Source organism: Pristiophorus japonicus, chromosome 2, assembly GCF_044704955.1.
Source record: "Pristiophorus japonicus isolate sPriJap1 chromosome 2, sPriJap1.hap1, whole genome shotgun sequence".
NCBI lineage: Eukaryota > Metazoa > Chordata > Chondrichthyes > Pristiophoridae > Pristiophorus > Pristiophorus japonicus.
In genome coordinates this window covers 85,708,452-85,729,828 of record NC_091978.1, presented here as the reverse complement: position 1 = coordinate 85,729,828, position 21,377 = coordinate 85,708,452, and the positions used below count along the sequence as shown (strand labels likewise).

Below are 21,377 nucleotides of genomic sequence, written 5' to 3'. Positions count from 1 at the left end.
TATGAGGGGGCTTGACAAGGTGGATGCTGAGAGGATGTTTCCACTGATGGGGGAAGACTAGAACTAGGGGGCATAATCTTAGAATAAGGGCCACCCATTTAAAACGGAGATGAGGAGGAATTTCTTCTCTCAGATGGTTGTAAATCTATGGAATTCCCTGCCCCAGAGAGCTGTGAAGGCTGGGTCATCGAATATATTTAAGGCGGAGATAGACAGTTCTTTGAGCGATAAGGGAGTAAAGTGTTATGGGGAGCGGGCAGGGAAGTGGAGCAGAGTCCATGATCAGATCAGCCATGATCTTATTGAGTGGCGGAGCAGGCTCGAAGGGCCAAATAGCCTACTCCTGCTCCTATTTCTTATGTTCTAGTATAGGACAGGTTAGAGGACCAACTGATCTTTTCCTGTCTGTTGGGTTTGTATGTAGTCTGAACAGTGGCAATAAGAAGGAAATTCCACCTGAAATTCACAATAGCCGCCACTGACTTCAAATAACTTGATTGAATGATTATATATTCAATTGTTTCAATTAAGACCTTTGGGGATCCTATGAGGGAGGAAATTATGTGTTAACATTAAGTCAAAAGGGTACACTGTTGCTACAATTCAATTGATGATTGTGATTTATTTCTCCATATGAAGCTTACCTGTTACCTATGCTTACCGGTTTCTTAAGATAGCTGAAGTTTGATGAAACAACTGGTAGAAAGCTGAACTCTAATTTAATTAACTGTAGCCTTGGAAATAATTTTGAACAATTATTTTAAGCTTGCACAAACAGCACATAGGGTGCATAACATCTTTTATCTATGATTTTTGCTCATTTTCTGTGTTGCTGAAGTGATGCAATCCATTACTCCAAGTACAAGCTGATAATTCTACATTTTAGTCGTCTGCCAGAATAGTAGGTGTTGATTTAAAAGTAAACAATAAAAAATGACAGCAAAAGTGTTTTTTTTTAAAAAACTGAGGCATTTCTAAATTCAATTCTCAGAACGGTCCCAATGATTAAAAAAAAGATTCAGGCATTTTAACACATCATTTTGGTCCCGAAATTGCATATGGTGGAAGTCCCATCCCGTGACCTATATTTGGGTTACCACCCCCGACAGCAAGTGGAGCACAAAATATCCACTTGCTCAGGAGTGGGATGCGTAGCGCTGCCATGCATACGTGGCCCTCACCTTCATTAAAGGGGAAGGCCAAGCCGCCGACTCTGCGGGCGGGAAACGGGGCCATCCCTGGACCACCAGGTAGCGGGGTGCCATGGCAGTACCCCGGCACACAAGCGGAGTGCCGAACTGCAAGATCGTGGCACGGATCTCGCGATCGAGGGTGAAGGCAGCCATTTTTATTTTTACATTTCCCATCTCCCCTTTAGTTATTGCCCCGCGAGCAGCCTACAGCCTGGTACGCGCCCCCTGAAGCTGTCGTGGGCATTGCCCATGGCAGTTTCACAGGGCGCTACCGAAATTTTGCTCCAGGGCGAAAACAGGTCGCTGCATACAGTGATGACGTTGTCATCGCCAGCGTGGCAGGACGTTATTGGATACCTCCGCCACCGCTAAACTCTCACGGAATTTTGCGGGAGTTGGTAGCGGTGCTGCGCCCGGGCGAAAAGAAGTTTGTGCCACAGCGCCCCAAATTATTCCCCCTTTATGTCTATTTTAAATTGTCTACTTACTGATGTGGCGTTTCTTACGATGAGCATTAATGACAAGCAAACCAGCTAATTCTAAAACAATGACTAACACAACCTGAACGATGCATTAATTTTTTTTTTAAGTAATTAATTGTTTAACCTATGCAGGTACAGCGTCAAGAATCCAGAGTTCCCGAATCCGTACTCTGGGACAATCCGTGGCGGGGTTGCCCTGAATCCGGGAAATGTTCCAGAATCCGGACCCCCGTCACCGACCTCGCCCCCACCGACTTCTCCCCCACCGCGGGCCAACCCCCTCCCCCGGGCCAATTCCCCCTACTGCCCGACACCACTCACCCTGCCGCTCGAGCCCCTTCCCTCCCCCCACCTACCTTGGCCTGGGTGTTTCCGAACTCGGGACGTCATAAAAACATTCCTAAGTGCGGAAATACACAGACTCGAGTGTGGCCTCAGTCCCGAGGCTTCCGGATTATCAATGCTGTACCTGTATCATGCATGCATGGATGGGTGGATTAATGAAAGCCATTTTCAGGATGTTGTATTAAGAAGGGTTACCAAAGACCTGATCAAAGAAAAGGGTTTCCAGAACGATCCTAAGGAGGAAAGGGAGGAGCACAGGGAGAGAATTCAAGAGCATGGGGTCAAGGTGGCTGAAGGCGCAACCACCAATGATGTGCTGAAGAGATGGAAGATGCAGAAGAAGTGACGGGGGGGGCCGATGAAGGTCAGCGAGGACGGGGGTGGAGGGAGAGAGGGGCTTGGTATGGGAGAGAACATAGGCAGAGCTGAACTTTATGGCAAGTGCAAGATGGGAGGCTGGTGAGGACAGCACTGGAATTGTCGAACCTGTAAGTGACAAAGGCATGGACGAGGGTTTGAGCAGCAGATGGGCTGAGATTGAGCGTGGTACCTCATTATTCAAAGAACATAAAACAATGAAAAAGATGCTGTGTCAGTTCACTAGGATGCAACCATGGAGGAGTTTTGAAGAGAGACTTGAGACGCTAGGGTTGCTTTCATTAGAGCAGCGATATTAAGTGGTGACTTGAATAAAGATTTCAAGATTATCTGGCGTTATGCTCGGGTAAATAATGATAGATTGCTTCCACTGGTTGGTAAGATTGTAACAAGAGGGCAAAGATTTAAGATAATTACAAAAAGAATTAAAGGGGAGATTAGAAAAAAAATGTTGCAGGCAAGGTGGTTAAAATGTGGAATTATCTGTCAAAACATTTTGGTGAAGCAGAACCTATAAATGCTTAAGTAAATCAAGGAATGGGGACCATTAACTACTGGTCAGTTAACTATCATTTCACTTAAATGCTGGAAAAAAGAGCTAGTAGTCTGTTAAAACACAATGTACTTATACACATACCAGAGTTCTGAAAATCTGATCCCGATTTCCTAGAGGCCATTTAGAATCTGGAAAAAAACAAAGTAATGATGATTAATCACCAGAGATAATGGGGGAAGCGGAGCCAACACACACTAAACTATACACTGTATTGGAGTCAAGATTATAAAGCTTGTGCCGGTGATAATAGGATTGTTATGACAAATTTAAATTTACATCTGTAATGGCACAAATTTGGCAAGACAATAACAATAAAAGCAGAACTGTACTTCAATTCACTACTTCACCTCCAAGGCCCATCTAAGTGGCTAGTTTGGTGCTGGTTTACATTGTGCCAGCTCAAGTAGAATCGCTGAAGCCAACATAGCGCTTACAATTCAACGATGTTACAAAACGACAAAATATATTTAAACTGAACTACTTACGGACATGCCCACTACATTGCCATTTAATTGATCCTGGCAATCAATGAGCATTCAGCCAGCCAACAGCAAATTGCATCCAATGGGCAAGTTTCTTCTGAAACCATTGAAGACCCTGCACCCTCAACTGAATCAGCAGTGAATATTTAAAGCACTTGACTCATACTGGCCTTCCATGTCCATTTTTTTTTAAAAACAGGTATAATGTCCAAAATCTGGAGTTCTAAAAACCGGTATTGTCCGAAAAACTGTGCAGATTACAAGAGTCGTTGGCTGGAATCCGGACATATTTCCCGAAAACCGGACTTTTAAGCTGTACATACCCTTTTCCAAGCATGAATCCCTAAAAATACGTAGCCCGGCCCGGCCCGGCCTCGAGGTTGCCAGATTCAGGCCGTCAGATGTAATGCTCCGAAATCCGGAAATACCCGAAACTCGGCCCGGGGTTTCCAGATTCAGGACGTCGGATTTCTTCTCCGATATCCGGAAAAAACCGAAAAGGCCTCGGTCCCAAGGTTTCTGGACGTTATACCTGTAATTCTGTGTATCAGCTGTAATAATGAATAATGCTTTCACAGATATCTTTGACAATATTTTGTAAAAAGTGTTATGCAGACTATTATGTCATCAATCCTTAACTTGGTTCTCCTCAACAATATTCTTACTTTTCAGGAGCATGGCGAAGAAGCAGAGAACAAGACTGACCCCCCAAAAAAATGATACCTAAAATGAGATCAATTATTTCAAATACTACATTTCCCATCATCATCTTTCAAAATGGGGTGGGTTACCTTGCTGTAACAACTGATCACCCACTTCTCTTTCTCTTCATTTCCACTTTTATTTTTATCCTGCGATGAAATTAACTTACACCATAGAATCATACAACGCAGAATGAGGCTACACAGCCTGCACCAACTCTTTGAAAGAGCTATCGATCACTCCCCTGCTCTTTCCCCATAGCCCGACATTTTTTTTTCCTTTTTAAGTAAATTATGTCCGTAAGCACTCTTGTAATGACTCCACGAGGCAAGGTATTGTACTTGAACTGTGGTGACCTTAGTCCATTTATTACAGCTCCTGAGTGAGGGTACAGCATGGTGAGCTCCCTTTTATACCTGGTTACCTGTTGTGTACAGGTGACCCCTAGGTCTCCACCAGTTGCACCCTCTGGTGGTGCAAGCATAGTGTAACAGTGTGATGGTACATCCAGTAGTCTTATGTAAATGTACATTCAGTATACAGGGAGTATACTTATGTTATACATACACATCACTCTCCCCCAAATCTTGTGCCACTGGCCTTGCATTATGTGCTCTGGCCTAGACTCGAGTGCCCAAAGCCCTTGCACCTTGTCTATGCTTTGGCTAGGCTCTCTCCCTGTTGGCCCCCCGAAATCCTTATTGTCACAACATTGGGAAATGGTCAGCAGTGGACGGTTTAAGGTCGGAGTGCGAGTTGAGTGGGTTCTGGGTGTGATCCATGTGTGTCCATGGCTACATCCATCCATTCCCCCACCCCCTCCCCCCCCATACATAGACCATGTTAGTGGCTCAACACCTGCATGTGCATACAAGAACAAAAAAAACATAGGATTAATTACATCATTATTTGGGTTCTGCAGTAGTGGAACAAGTACATTTTACAGGTAAGGTACATACATGGTATCACAGTCTTGCCCCTGGGTTGTGTAGGTGCAGGTGGGTGAGGACGCTAGTTCCAGAGTAACCGACTGTGTCCAGGTTGTCTGATGGCGGCGCTGCGCTCCCTGCCAGCTGGGTGGGCTAGGATCGCTCACCTGGCTGAGTCTCAGGGCCTTTGCCGTTGCCTAGTGGTGGGCAGAGCCACAAGTGTGTGTGGCCTCCCTGTCCTCCTTTGAGGGCTGCGCTGTCTCTTTGCTGCCCTTCAGCAATAGTGGGAACCTAGTCATCCCAGGTCCCGTTGGGGAAGCTGAAGGGTGCTAGCCCCTTGCTCCCAGTACTGGCCCTGGTGGCCAGAGAGGTAGAGCCAATCAGGGGCAGAGTACCGGTAGTGGTGCCTTTGCCGTCCGCTGATCGGTGGCCCTGCAGCTGGTATGCTCCCTGTGTGTGGCCACGCTCCCTGGGGCATCACATTGGTCCCGGAGGTGCAGGCTACATGGTCGGGTAGCCCGCTGGGCCTGGGTGCTTCCGACGGGAGGTTGCCCTTGGTTTTGTCGGCATGCATATAAATCCCGGCATCACACATCATCACTTCATTGGTTCCGACCGCAATCACCCGACTTATCATGGTTAGTTACATTTACAAACTTGAATGTCAGTTATATCTTTTACATATGTATCACCGGCATCGCTGTATAAAGAGTGGAACTGTCCCTTTAATTGTGATGGGTTGCCGGGCTCCTTTAAGAGGGCTTTGCAATCTTCACCCCAATCTGGTTTGCTGCTCGGCATCACGTGTTGCTCCATCAAAGCTGCCCCTCATGATCTGGCCATCGCCATCTTTACTTCAGGCGCTTCACCTCGTGGTTCGGGCGCCATCTTCTTTCTCTCCATGAGGTAGGCTGCGGTGATCCTCTTCTCCCCAGGTTCTGCCATGGCAGCAGGGAAGTTGCCTTCTGCGCCGATTTTCTTCCTCCAGTGTCTTGCCACTGGAGCCTGGAAGGTGAGGTCGGATCGTTTCGGCTGGATCATCTCGCATTTGGGATGAGCGGTCTGTGTTGTCTCCACGCAGTCGAGTTGAGCGGCTGGTTTTTCAGGTGCTGTGCTGGATCCAACTTCGGGGTTGCGGAGGACGTCGATCGCTGGAGGTTGGAGGTTTTCCCAGCTCCAACGGATCTTTTTCATCTATCTTCTTCCTAATAGTGTTGGACCATCCCCAGCAACGATCCACAAAGGTAACTTGTGCATCGCACCGTCATGGGACACCTGGACATCCATGCTGCCAACGACTGGGAAGGTGTCGTTTGTGTAGGTGAGCAGCTTCAATGGATCGGGATCATTTTAGGTCCTTCGACTGGATTGTCCCAGAGTTTCTTAAAGACTGCCTGATTCATCAGTGACTGGCTCACCCCTGTATCCACCTCCATCGTGACTGGAACTGTTATGTATGTAAACCTGTAATTACCATGTCTAACCACCAGAGGGCTTATCCTCTGGAGTACCAAGGAATCCCACAATCCCTTGGGAACACCTGTATATAAGCCCTCACAGGCTGGAGACACACTCTGAGATCTGTAATAAAGGACTACGGTCACACTTACTTTGAGCTTGCAGTATCTAGTCTGACTCTTTATCCAAGGCATAACAACTGGCGACGAGATACAGATGACAAATCCCAATGCAACAATGCAGAGAAATGTGGGCATCCTGGAGACATTTTCGGAGGGAGATGATTGGAAAACCTTCGTGGAGCGACTTGACCAACGAGCTGGAAGGAGAAGGGAATGCTGCCAAACGAAGGGCGATCCTCCTCACCGTTTGCGGGGCACCAACGTATGGCCTCATGAAAAACCTGCTCGCTCCAGCAAAACCCACAGACAAGTCGTACGATGAGTTGTGCACACTGGTCCGGGAGCATCTAAACCCGAAGGAAAGCGTTCTGATGGCGAGGTATCGGTTCTACAGGTACAAGCAGTCTGAAGGCCAGGAAGTGGCGAGCTATGTTGCCGAGCTAAGATGCCTTGCAGGACATTGCGAATTTGGAGGACACTTGGAACATATGCTCAGGGACTTCTTTGGTATTGGCCATGAAGTAATACTTCGCAAACTTTTGACTGTAGAGACCCCAACCTTGAGTAAAGCCATAGCGATAGCCCAGGCGTTAATCTCCACCAGTGACAATATCAAACAAATTTCCCAACACATGTAGATACTGGATTCTTTTCCCTTCAATCTGTTTCAGCAAATTCACTGACACACGAACACTTTTAGTCTTAGCAACATAAGACCTTTATTCTGTAGATTCTCCGGCCAGGACTTGTTAAGATAAAGGGAACACTCTCGATTCGAGCCTGTCCACCTTTCTCCTGACAAGTCTCGTAACAGTACAAAAGCTCAACACTTATACATTGTTACAGCAGAACACATTTGAGTGACACTCAGTTTATACAATCATTGGTCGATTTCCCCCATAGCATACCCAATTGCAGGCTAACAACTCTCCAAATAGGGCGGGCTCCAGGGATGTGTTTATTGTTTCGATTTTCATAGCATTTCCCTATTTCATGGCTGGATATAGCAGCCCCTCGTATGACTCATGTCTAACTTTTGCTTTTTCGCGTAACTCGTGTTTGACCACAACTCTGAGTAACCCCTTTTTGTGCTGACATTGTAGTTATCACAGCTTGACATCTTTGGTCAGCCATTTACCCATGATTCCCTATCTCCATCCTTTTGCTACCTTCTCTAGCCATCTACCACTTTCGCAATCCTTTTTCACATTCTCACACACTAGTGCTGCTGCAAGTACTGTGAACAAAGTAACGTTGTTTTCAAATCGAAATGGACATAGCAGGACTTGCACACCTGTATAGAAACATAGAAAATAGATGCAGGAGTGGCCATTTAGCCCTTCGAGCCTGCACCGCCATTCAATAAGATCATGGCTGATCATTCCCTCAGTACCTCTTTCCTGCTTTCACTCCATACCCCTTGATCACCTTAGCTGTAAGGGCCATATCTAACTCCCTTTTGAATATATCCAATGAACAGGCATCAACAACTCTCTGCGGCAGGGAATTCCACTTGTTAACAACTCTGAGTGAAGAAATTTCTCCTCATCTCAGTCCTAAATGGCCTACCCCTTATCCTAAGACTGTGTCCCCTGGTTCTGGACTTCCCCAACATCGGGAACATTCTACCCGCATCTAACCTGTCCCGTCCCGTCAGAATCTTATACGTTTCTGTGCGATCCCCTCTCATCCTTCTAAACTCCAGTAAATAAAGGCCCAGTTGATCCAGTGTCTCCTCATATGACAGTCCAGCCATCCCTGGAATCAGTCTGGTGAACCTTCGCTGCACTCCCTCAATAACAAGAACGTCCTTCCTCAGATTAAAAGACCAAAACTGAACACAATATTCCAGGTGAGGCCTCACTAAGGCCCTGTACAATTGCAGTAAGACCTCCCTGCTCCCATACTCAAATCCCCTAGCTATGAAGGCCAACATACCATTTTCCTTCTTCACCGCCTGCTGTACCTGCATGCCAACTTTCAATGACTGATGAACTATCACACCCAGGTCTCGTTGCACCTCCCCTTTTCCTAATCTGCTGCCATTCAGATAATATTCTGCCTTCGTGTTTTTGCCTCCAAAATGGATAACCTCACATTTATCCACATTACACTGCATCTGCCATGCATTTTGCCCACTCACCTAACCTGTCCAAGTCACCCTGCAGCCTCTTAGCGTCCTCCTCACATCTCACACCGCCACCCGGTTTAGTGTCATCAGCAAACTTGGAGATATTACACTCAATTCCTTCATCTAAATCGTTAATGTATATTGTAAAGAGCTGGGGTCCCAGCACTGAGCCCTGCGGCACTCCACTAGTCACTGCCTGCCATTCTGAAAAGGATCCGTTTATCCAGACTCTCTGCTTCCTGTCTGCCAACCAGTTTTCTATCCACGTCAGTACATTACCCCCAGTACCAGGCACTTTGATTTTGCACACCAATCTCTTGTGTGGGACCTTGTCAAAAGCCTTTTGAAAGTCCAAATACACCACATCCACTGGTTCTCCCTTGTCCACTCTGCTAGTTAAATCCTCAAAAAATTCCAGAAGATTCGTCAAACATGATTTCCCTTTCATAAATCCATGCTGACTTGGACTGATCCTGTCACTGCTTTCCAAATGCGCCGCTATTTCATCCTTAATGATTGATTCCAACATTTTCCCCACTATGGGGTAAAAGCCAATAAAATGCCTTTGAGAAAGCTAGGAAGCCGTTACGCTCAATCAAATTGCTTGTGTTGTATGATCCATGTAAACATTTGGTACTAGCATGTGATGCGTCGTCGTACGGGGTCGGGTGTGTATTGCAACAAGCTAATTATTTGGGAAATTGCAACCAGTTGCTTATGCATTCAGAAGTCTGTCTAAGGCCGAGAGGGCCTACAGTATGATCGAAAAAGAAGCGTTAGCGTGTGTTTACGGGGTAAAGAAAATGCATCAATATCTGTTCAGGCTCAAATTTGAATTGGAAACCAATCATAAGCTGCTATTTCTCTCTTTTCTGAAAATAAGGGGATAAATATGAATGCATTGGCCCGCATCCAGAGATGGGCGCTCACGTTATCCGCATACAACTACGCCATCTGCCACAGAAAACTGTGCCGATGCTCTCAGTAGGCTACCATTGCCCACCACCAGGGTGGAGATGGCACAGCCTGCAGATTTAGTTATGGTAATGGAAGCATTCGAGAGTGAGCAATCACTTGTTACCGCCCAACAGATTAGAACCTGGACGAGCCAGGACCCCAGTAAAAAAAAAAACTGTGTGCTCCACGGGCATTGGTCTAGTGTCCAGTTAGAGATGCAGGAAGAAATAAAGCCTTACCAGCAGCGCAAAGATAAAATGTCTATACAGGCAGACTGCCTCCTATGGGGTAATCGGGTAGTTGTGCCAAAAAAGAGCAGAAACACTTTCATTAGTGATCTCCACAGCACCCACCCAGGCATTGTAATGATGAAAGCGATAGCCAGAATCCACGTGGTGGTGGCCCAATATCGATGCAGACCAAGAGTCCTGTGTGCACAAATGTATACATGTTCTCAGTTAAGCAATGCACCCAAGGAGGCGCCACTAAGTTTATGGTCTTGGCCCTCCAAACCGTGGTCTAAGATTCATGTCGACTATGCAGGCCCATTCTTGGGAAAAATGTTTTTAATGGTTGTAGATGCGTACTCCAAATGGATTGAATGTATGATAATGTTGGCAAGCACATCCGCTGCCACCATCGAAAGCCTACGGGCCATGTTTGCCACGCATGGCCTGCCTGATGTCCTTGTAAGTGACAATGGGCCTTGCTTTTCCAGTGCTGAATTCAAGGAATTCATAACCCACAATAGGGTCAAACATGTCACGTCTGCCCAGTTTAAGCCAGCGTCCAATGGTCAGGCAGAACGAGCAGTTCAAACAATCAAGCAGAGCTTGAAAAGGGTAACTTGAAGGCTCATTGCAGACTCGCTTATCCCGAGTCCTGTTCAGTTACCGCACAAGGCCCCACTCGCTCACTGGGGTCCCTCCCACTGAACTGCTCATGAAAAGGGCAGTTAAGACAAGGCTCTCTTCAGTCCACCCTGATCTACACGAACAGGTAGAGAGCAGGCAGCTTCAACAGAATACAGATGATCGCGCAAGTGTATCACACGAAATTGAAGTAAATGATCCTGTATTTGTGTTGAACTGTGGACAAGGTCCCAAGTGGATTGCTGTCACTGTTTTGGCCAAAGAGGGGAGTAGGGTGTTTGTGGTCAAACTCGCAAATGGACTCACCTGCAGAAAACACTTGGACCAAGCCAAACTCAGATTTACGGACTATCCAGAACAACCCACAATAGACTACCTTTTTCGACCCTCCAGCACACACACACACACACACACGTGGCAACCAACCCAGCGGTTGAACACGAAGCAGAACCCATCACCCGCAGCAGCCCAGCAAGGCTCACCACTCCCAGCAGCCCAGGGAAGGCCCAAACAACTCACCAACACCAGCATTTGCACCGAGACAAATCAACCAGGGAAAGGAAGGCCCAAGATCGACTCACATTGTAAATAGTTACACTATTTATTTGGGGGGTGGGAGGGGGGGGGGGGAGGGGAAGAAAGAAAAAGAATGTTATGTATGTAAAACTGTAATTACCATGTCTAACCACCAGAGGGCTTATCCCCTGGAGTTCCAAGGGATCCCACAATCCCTTAGGAGCACCTGTATAGAAGGCCTCGCAGGCTGGAGGCGCACTCTGATCTGTAATAAAGGACTACGGTCACACTTACTTTGAGCTTGCAGTATCTAGTCTGACTCTAAGACAACAGGAACACCGTTGATTTCGACTTCCATTTTCAACGGGGAACTCTCGGTAGTGCAGGTAAACAGTCCATACACCTCATCGTGGGGCTGAGCTGCCTCATGGACTCTCTCTCCATCGTCGCTGGAGTCTGGATGATTGGCCAACTCTTCATCGACTCGGAGTACAATTTCTCTTGCACATTCGCTGGAGATGGCCCTTCGTGTTACAGACTTTGCATGTATAATCTTTATAGCGGCACTGGTGGGCCGTGATTTCCTCCACAGCGCCAGCATGGGGTTGCTGGTTGGCCCCATGTGGCGGACTCAGGGTTCTGTTCTCTCTTCCCAGAGAGAGAGAGAGAGAGAGAGAGAGAGAGAGAGAGAGAGAGAGAGAGAGAGAGAGAGAGAGAGAGACTGCTTGAAGCAACCTTGTCTCTAAAAGGCGGCAGTCGGTTTACAGTGCTTGCTGGGTTAGAGTCCTGGAGGTGAGTTATCCGCTTGGAATCGCAGGCCGGGCTCACGTTAATTGCCTTCTGCAGGGTGACCGTGGTATCCGCAGAGAGCAGCTTGTGGAGAAGGCCCTCATGGCCGATTCCAATAACGAAGATGTCCCACAATGCTTCAGTGAGGTGGTCACAAAAATCACACAGTGCAGCCAATCGGTCTGAGGTCTGCAGCATATTTTGCGATTTCTTGGCCTTCAGGCTGCCGGTGGACGTAGAACTGGTGTCTGGCTGTGACGATGCTCTCTTTAGGTTTGAGGTGTTCCTGTATCATCGTTATGAGCTCCACATATGTTTGGGTTGTTGTCCTCGCAGGGGCTAGCAAGTCCCTGATGAGGCCATAGACGGTGGGCCCATAACTGGTGAGCAGGACAGCTCTGCGTTTATCAGACAGCGAGGTCGGGTTGTCTCCCGCCAGGTCAGTCGCAATAAAGAAGTGTTTGAGCCTTCCACAAAGGCATCCCAATCTTCCCCATCGGCGAATTGTTGAAACATGCCAAGGTAAGCCATTTTCGCGTGGAAATTCGTAATCTCGTCGCCAGTTATGTCCGTAAGCACTCTAGTAATGACTCCACAAGACAAGGTATCGTACTTGAACTGTGGTGACCTTAGTCCATTTATTACAGCTCCTGAGGGTACAGTATGGTGAGCTCCCTTTTATACCTGGTTACCTGTCGTGTACAGGTGACCCCTAGGTCTCCACCAGTTGCACCCTCTGGTGGTACAAGCATAGTGTATACAGTGTGAAGGTACATCCAGTAGTCTTATGTAACTGTACATTGAGTGTACAGGGAGTATACTTAAGTTATACAAATACAACAAAGTATACCTGTATATCCAATTCCCTTTTGAATACTACTATTGAATCTCTTCCATCTTTTTTAAAAAAAATCATTCTTGGCTGGGTGTTGCTGGCAAGGCCATCATTTAACAACTATCCATAGTTACCGAGAAGGTGGTGGTGAGCCGCCATCCTGAACTGCTGCAATCCGTGCAGTGAAGGTTCTCCCACAATTCTGTTGGCTGGGGAGTTGCAGAATTTTGAAGCAGAGACGATGAGTTGATATATTTCCAAGTCAGGATGATGTGTGACTTGGAGGGGAACTTGGAGGTGGTGGTGTTTCTATGCGCCTGCTGTCCTTGTCCTTCGAGGTGGTAGAGGTCGCGGGTTTGGGAGAAACCTTGGCGTGTTGCTCCAGTGCATTCTGTAGATGGTACACACTGCAGCCACGTTACTCTGATGGTGGAGGGAGCGTATGTTTTTTTTTAACATGGTGGATGGGGTGCCGATCAAGCAGAATGCTTTGTCCTAGATAATGTTGAGCTTCCCAAGTGCTGTTGGAGCAGCACCCATCCATGTAAATGGAAAGTGTTCCATCACACTCCTGGTTTATGACTGAGAGGCTTTGGGGAGTCAGGTGGTGAACCACTCGCCACAGAATACCCAGCCTCTGACCTGCTCTTGTAGCCACAACATTAGTTTGGCTAGTCCAGTTCAGTTTCTGGTCAATGGTGACCTCCAGGATGGTGATGATTGAGGACTAGATGATCGTAATGCCAAGGGGAGGTGGTTAGGCTCTCTCGTGTAGCACCAATGTCACATGCCACTTATCAGTCTAAGTCTAGATGTTGTCCAAGCCTTACTACATGTGGACATGTGCTCCTTCATTATCTGAGTAACTGCGAACGGAGCTGAACATTCAGCAAACATCCCCACTTCTGACGGAGAGATGGGCATTGATTAAATAACTGAAGATAGTTGGCCCAAGGACACTGCCCTGAGGAATTCCTGCAATGATTGGCCGCCAACAACCACAATCATCTTTCTTTGTGCTAAGTATGCCTCCAGCCACTGGAAAGTTTTCCACTGATCACCAATTGACTTCAGTTTTGCTGGGGTCCCTTAGTACCACACTCACTAGGATGCTCGCTTGATGTAAAGGGCAGTCACTCTCCCCTCCCCTCCGGAATTCAGTACTTGTGTCCATCATTGGACCAAGATTGTAATGCGATCCGGAGCAAAGTGGCCCGGGTAGAACCCACACTGAGTATCAGTGAATAAGCCTGTTTCCAATCTAATGATACCTCAGTAATACCTGGTGATTCCTTTATAATAATTGTCTCAGAAATGTCCGATCTGTTTCAGGACTCTGGAATAAATAAAAGACTTGCATTTATATAGCACCTTTCATGACCACGGTCTCAAAGCACTTCACAGCCAATGAGAACTTTTGGAATGTAGACACTGCTGTAATGTGAGAAAAGTGGCAGCCAACTTGCGCACAGCAAACTCCCACAAACAGCAATGTGATAATGACCAGATAATCTGTTTTTTGTTTTGTTAATTGAGGGATAAATATTGTCCAGGACACTCGAGATAACTTCCCTGCTCTTCTTTGAAATAGTGCCATGGGATCTTTTACATCCACTTGAGAAAGCAGATGGGGCCTCGGTTTAACGTCTCATCCGAAAGACGGCACCCCCAACGGTGCAACACTCCCTCAGCACTGCACTGGAGCATCAGCCTAGATTTGTGTGTTCAAGTTCCTGGAGTGGGGCTTGAACCTACAACCTCAAGAGTATGCGCTACCCAAAAAGGGCTCAAAACCAATCACCAAGGATATCCCTGGTGATGAACTGGTTGAGCTCCATTAGCCGGTCTATGATTTTCATTTTGTTAATATCAAAATCATTAATTTTTCTTTGTCACATTTACTTCTTATAGTTAGCAGTTTGCCATATCTGTGTGACACCAATTACTTTTAATGGGTAATACCACCTGCTTATCGATAATTATTATACTAACCTTTCAGTCTTCCGAAACTAGAATGGTGCTGTGGCACAAGTCACAGAAGTTCATTAACCCTGAGCCCGCTTCCGATCAGACCTGAAGACTTTGAGAGAATCACGGTCCTGCTCATACTACCAATTTAATCATCTACCTGGTTAACGGTACCTCAACCTTTGCCACTGATTTATGTAGCAGCCCAACCTATCTATCCATACTGCAATGAGGGTTCACCACCGCACCCCCCTCCAACTTTCCTGTTTCTGTTCACTCATCTTCACCACGACCCTTCCATGTATCAGTTCCTACTCGTCGCCACCAGGCTGTCCCCCTTGCTTGCTTCTCCTCATGATGCCTAGCCTTTGCTGGTTCTGTGGCATAAGTGGAATCAGCTATTTTAAAATTGAAAAGCAGTCTTCATGGAACTGCCAAAGATAAAGTATCAGAAAAAGAAGTGGGTGTGAGAGGAAGCCTCGTGACTGAGCAGCACACTATATGTTTGTCACGAGCTCTGCTCCTCGCCGGTCCCGACCCCTCCGCTGGGCTCAATCTCACTCCAAGATATGCCACCAATCAGCTACCTGGATTCCGGTGATGTCGATTTTGTCACCCTCTTGGGACGGCTCGCGCTTCTCCCTGCGGTGACTAGCTCCTGGTGTTTCCAACCAGGTTGGGTTGGCATTGCGCTGTGTCCTGGGTTGCTGGTCTTCTTATCCCGTGTAGCTCCTGATGTTTCCAACAGATCGGGTCATCACTGCAGGTCGGGACCGGCGAGGAGTGGAGGTTGTGACGCGCGAGGTCCGGAGGTCGGAAGTGGTGAGGAGAGGTCGGGTCTGGCAAGTCCTGGAGGAACGGCAAGATCAGGACCCAGGAGTGGCGCAGTGTGGACTAGCAGTGGAGTCGGGGTCCAGGGAAAGAGCAGCATGGGCCAACAGCGAGGTCCTGAGGGCCAAACTGCGTTCTATGAATTCCAGGGAGAGGGGACCTGTGGGAAGGAGGATGTAGGACAGTAGGAGTACGTTAGTGTGCATGTACTAGGCCCAAGCAGCAGAGCCTGGTATCCAGTCATCTTGGATCCCCTTGCCACTTGACCAAGACCTTGCTCGGTCAAGCCAGTGTGGTAGCTGGTGTGCAACAGCCACCCGATGTTAAAAGAATTCATGCATAGGCCTCTTCCACCCTTTATAATGAAGTTCAGGACCTGGAACGTCAGAACCCTCATGGTCAACCCAAACAGCGACAGATCAGAACGCCGTACTGCTATCGTGGCCTGAGAACTCAGACATTTTGATGTAGACATCGCCTGCTTAAGTGAGATTCGGCAGGCAGGGGAAGGCCAGCTCAAAAGAACAAGGTGGTGGTTACACCTTCTTCTGGAAAGATTAGCCAGCAGAAGAACGTCACCTCCACGGGGTAGGCTTCGCCATAAAAAATGAGCTAGTTGGCCGTCTCAGACTCCCATTCGGGATAAACAAACGCCTCATGACCTTTTGGCTTACCCTAGCCCGGAACCACTGCGCTACAGTCATCAGTGCGTATGCCCCAACACTGGAAGCTACAGGCGAGACCAAAGAGGAATTCGACTACAGCCCTGTCCCAAGTCCCAAAGGGTGAGAAGCTGATCCTCCTTGGCAACTTTAACACCAAAGTTGGAAAGGACACAGACCTCAGGGGAGGTATGATTGCCAAAGAGGGGATAGGGAAAACCAACAGTTCCCCCTCCTGACAAAATGCTTAGAACATGGCCTTGTCATAACCAACACCTTGTTCAGTCAGAGAGAAAAACATAGAAACATAGAAAATAGGTGCAGGAGTAGGACATTCGACCCTTCGAGCCTGCACCGCCATTCAATAAGATCATCGTTGATCATTCCCTCAGTACCCCGTTCCTGCTTTCTCTCCATACCCCTTGATCCCTTTAGCCGTAAGTGCCATATCTAACTCACTCGAATATATCCAATGAACTGGCATCAACAACTCTGAGTCCTAAATGGCCCAACCCTTATCCTAAGACTGTATCCCCTGGTTCTGGACTTCCCCATCATCGGGAACATCCTTCCCGCATCTAACCTGTCCAGTCCTGTCAGAATCTTGTAAGTTTCTATGAGATCCCCTCTCATTCTTCTAAACTCCAGCGTATAAAGGCCCAGTTGATCCAGTCTCTCCTCATATGTCAGTCCCGCCATTCTGGGAATCAGTCTGGTGAACCTTCGCTGCACTCCCTCAATAGCAAGAATGTCCTTCCTCAGATTAGGAGACCAAAACTGAACACAATATTCTAGTTGAGGCCTCACCAAGGCCCTGTACAACTGCAGTAAGACCTCCCTGCTCCTATACTCAAATCCCCTAGCTATGAAGGCCAACATACCATTTGCCTTCACCACCTGCTGTATCTGCATGCCAACTTTCAATGACTGATGTACCATGACACCCAGGTCTCGTTGCACCTCCCCTTTTCCTAATCTGCCACCATTCAGATAATATTCTGCCCGTGTTTTTGCCACCAAAGTGGATAACCTCACATTTATCCACATTATACTGCATCTGCCATGCATTTGCCCACTCACCTAACCTATCCAAGTCACCCCGCAGCCTTTAGCATCCTCCTCACAGCTCACGCCGCCACCCAGTTTAGTGTCATCTGCAAACTTGGAGATATTACATTCAATTCCTTCATCTAAATCATTAATGTATATTGCAAAGAACTGGGGTCCCAGCACTGAGCCCTGCGGCATTCCACTAGTCACTGCCTGCCATTCTGGAAAGGACCCGTTTATCCCGACTCTCTGCTTCCTGTCTGCCAACCAGTTCTTTATCCACGTCAGTACATTTCAAAATCAAAGCACATGGTATTGACGGTAAAGTACAAGGTTTCATGGCAACACCTTCAATCCAAGCACTGGCATCTGCTAGACTACGTCATGATCCAAGCGAGGGGCCGCAAGGATGTCTGCATCACCCGCGCCATGACAGGAGCCGATGACTGCTGGACGGACCACTGCCTAATCCGCTCTGTCATCTCCATCAATGTCGCCCTAAAACAGCGGCGGCAACAGAAACAATGCCACAGGAAAATCAACGCTGGAACACTGATAGACCCTGCTAAGAAAGCCCTATTCAACCAGCGCCTCACCACCATCCTGACGACTTCCAGTGATCCAGAGACGCAGAGTGTCCACAGCACTTGGTCTGCCCTCAAGGCCTCCATAATTAGCACCTGTGAAGACACACTCGGGTCACTCGATCAGAATGACCAGGAGATCCAGGACCTAATAAGCCACAAGCGCAAGGCATTCTTGAACTGGAAACAGCAACACAACTCGTGAGCAAGAAAGCAGTTCTACAGACAACTAAAGGCCGACATCCAACAAAAAGCTCGCGACCTAAAGAATAGATGGTGGGTGGAGAAAGCGCAGGAGATCCAGCAACTAGCTGACAATCACGACGTGCGTGAATTCGTTATCGCAATCAAGACCACCTACAGCTTAAGCACCCAAGGTCCTACCCCACTGCAGGCCAAGAATGGAGAGGTACTCATCAAGGCCAGATCGGCAATCATAGCCCGCTGGAAGGAGCACTTCGAAGATCTCCTTAAACGAGACTCTGTCTTCGACACGAGTGTCCTCGACTCCATCCCGCAGCATGCTATCCGCCACTACCTCGGCACAACCCCAGCCCAGCATGAGGTTGAAAAGGCCATCCGACAACTGAAGAACAAGTCAGCAGGAGCAGATGGAATCCCCGCCGGAACACTAAAACATGGCGGAGAAGCACTACTGGCGCTACAGAGAAAGTCAGCACAAGAATCCTCCTCAATCACCTTCTCCCAGAGTCGCAATGCAGATTCTACCCACTCAAGGGCACAAAGGACATGATTTTCACCGCGTGTGAAATTCAAGAGAAATGCAGGCAACAACATTTTTATAGATTGAGTAGACTGGGTCTTTACTCGTTGGAGTTCAGAAGGATGAGGGGTGATCCTAGAGAAACATTTAAAATAATGAAAGGGATAGACAGGATAGAGGCAGTGAGGTTGTTTCCACTGGTCGGGGAGATTAGAACTAGGGTGCACAGCCTCAAAATACGGGGGAACCAATTTAAAACCGAGTTGAGAAGGAATTTCTTCTTCTCCCAGAGGGTTGTGAATCTGTGGAATTCTCTGCCCAAGGAAGCAGTTGAGGCTAGCTCACTGAATGTATTCAAATCACAGATATAGATTTTTAACCAATAAGGGAATTAAGGGTTATGGGGAGCGGGCAGGTAAGTGGACCTGAGTCCACAGCCAGATCAGCTATGATCTTTTTGAATGGCGGAGCAGGCTCGAGGGGCTCGATGGCCTACTCCTGTTCCTAATTCTTATGTTCTTATTAATGTTAGGGAAGTCCAGAACCAGGGGTCATAGTCTAAGGATAAGGGGTAAGCCATTTAGGACTGAGATGAGGAGAAACTTCTTCACCCAGAGAGTGGTGAACCTGTGGAATTCTCTACCACAGAAAGTTGTTGAGGCCAATTCACTAAATATATTCAAAAAGGAGTTAGGTGTAGTCCTTACGACTAGGGGGATCAAGGGGTACGGCGAGAAAGCAGGAATGGGGTACTGAAGTTGCATGTTCAGCCATGAACTCATTGAATGGGGTGCAGGCTCGAAGGGCCGAATGGCCTACTCCTGCACCTATTTTCTATGTTTCTATTAACACAAACCTCTGTACATGGCCTTCTTTGAACTCACAAAGGCCTTCGACAATGTCAACCGTGAGGGATTATAGAGCGTTCTCCTCAAATTCGGCTGCCCTCAAAAGTTTGTCACCATCCTCTGCTTGCTTCACGATGACATGCAAGCCGTGATCCTGACCAACGGATCAACCAAAGACCCAATTCAGTTACGGACTGGGGTCCAGCAAAGCTGCATCATCGCACCAACGCTCTTCTCATTCTTCCTTGCTGCAATGCTTCATCTCACCCTCAGTAAGCTTTCCGCTAATCTACAGAACAAACGGGAAACTGTTCAACTTCCGTCGCCTCCAAGGCCGTCCCATCCTCGGTCATTGAATTACAGTATGCAGACTACTCTTGCCTCTGCGCAAACTGAGGCTGAACTCCAAACCATCTTCGACACCTTCACCGAAGCGTACGAGAGCATGGGCCTTACGCTAAACATCCATAAAACAAAGGTCCTCTACCAACCTGCTCCCGCCACACATTACTGCCCCCCCCCCCCTCCCACCCCACCATATCACAATCCATGATGAGGCCTTGGACAACGTGAACCATTTTCCATACCTCGGGAGTCTACTGTCAACAAGGGCAAACGTCAATGAAGTCCAACACTGCCTTCAGTGTGCCAATGCAGTCTTCGTTCACTTGAGGAAGAAGTGTTTAAAGACCAGGACCCCAAACCCAGCACCAAGCTCATGGTCTACAGAGCAGTAGTGATACCTGCCCTCCTATATGCTTCAGAGACATGGACTATGTATAGCAGGCACCTCAAACCACTGGAGAAATACCAACGCTACCTCCGCAATATCCTGCAAATCCATTGGCAGGATAGACGCACCAACGTCCGTGTTCTCGCTCAGGCCAAAATCCCCAGCATCGAAGCATTTGACCTTGCTCGATCAGCTCTGATGGATGGGCCACATTGTCCGATAAGAGACTCCCAAAACAATCACTCTACTCGGAGCTCCGACACGGCAAGTGAGCTCCAGGTGGACAGAGGAAATGCCTCAAGGATACTCTCAAAACCTCCTTGAAAAAGCGCAACATCCCCATCGACATCTGGGAATCCCTGGAACAAGACCACTCAAAGTGGAGGAGAAGCAACCGGGAAGGCGCCGAACACCTCGAGTCTCTTCGCTGGGAGCAAGCAGAGGCCAAGCGCAAACAGCGAAAGGAGCGCATGACAACCGAAGCACCCCAGCCACCCGTCCCTTCACCCACTGTCTGCCCCACCTATGACAGAGACTGTAGGTCCTGCATCAGACTCAGTCACCTGCGAACTCATTTTTTGTGTGGAAGCAAGTCATCCTCGACTCCGAGAGACTGCCTAAGAGGAAGAACTTCATGGCTGATATACAGGAGGCCTGTGATGAAAATGAGGCAAAAGATGCAACGGCACTAGCCGGTCTTCCTTTTAAAACCTTTTGGTCAGGGCAGTGGGAGGGAGAGCTGAAATCAGAAAGGGGAGACAAGGAACAGTAATGAAAGTGACAGGGGAAATAGGAAAAGTTTAGCGAGGATAACAGAAGAGAAGAATGGTACCAGGGCAATACAAAGTAAAGCTGGGGTGGGGAAGTAAATAGGGATGGGAACATGAAATAAGTCATGAAGAGGTCATGACAGGAGCAAGAGAAGACACATGCCTGCCCTTCACCCACAAAAATGCAAAAGGCATAGAAGAACAAAAAAGGTCATAAGACACAGAAACAACACACCATAGAGATAACCACAAAAGGGACAAAGAGAACACCAAGAGGAAACAACAATCAGACAGTTCCAGCACAGAAGGAGGCCATTTGACCAATCATGACTGTGCCAGCCAAAAGAGAGCTATCCAGCCTAATCCCACTTTTCAGCTCTTAGTCCAGAGCCTTATCCGTTACGGCATTTCAAGTGTATATCCATGTACTTTTTAATTATGATGAGCGTTTTTGCCTCTA

General features: G+C 47.7%; 1 protein-coding gene across 3 annotated transcripts in view; it reads right to left on the bottom strand.

Moving 5' to 3' along the window:
• The window catches only part of ubap1 (ubiquitin associated protein 1), a 95,432-nt gene that overhangs the window by 55,678 nt on the left and 18,377 nt on the right, over positions 1 to 21,377 (bottom strand). For all 3 annotated transcript variants that reach the window (XM_070868205.1, XM_070868223.1, XM_070868214.1), the window contains exon 2: positions 3,036 to 3,082. In XM_070868205.1, the coding sequence (XP_070724306.1) occupies positions 3,036 to 3,075 (40 nt within the window). In that variant the 5' untranslated portion in view covers positions 3,076 to 3,082. The remainder of the gene's footprint in view (positions 1 to 3,035; positions 3,083 to 21,377) is intronic.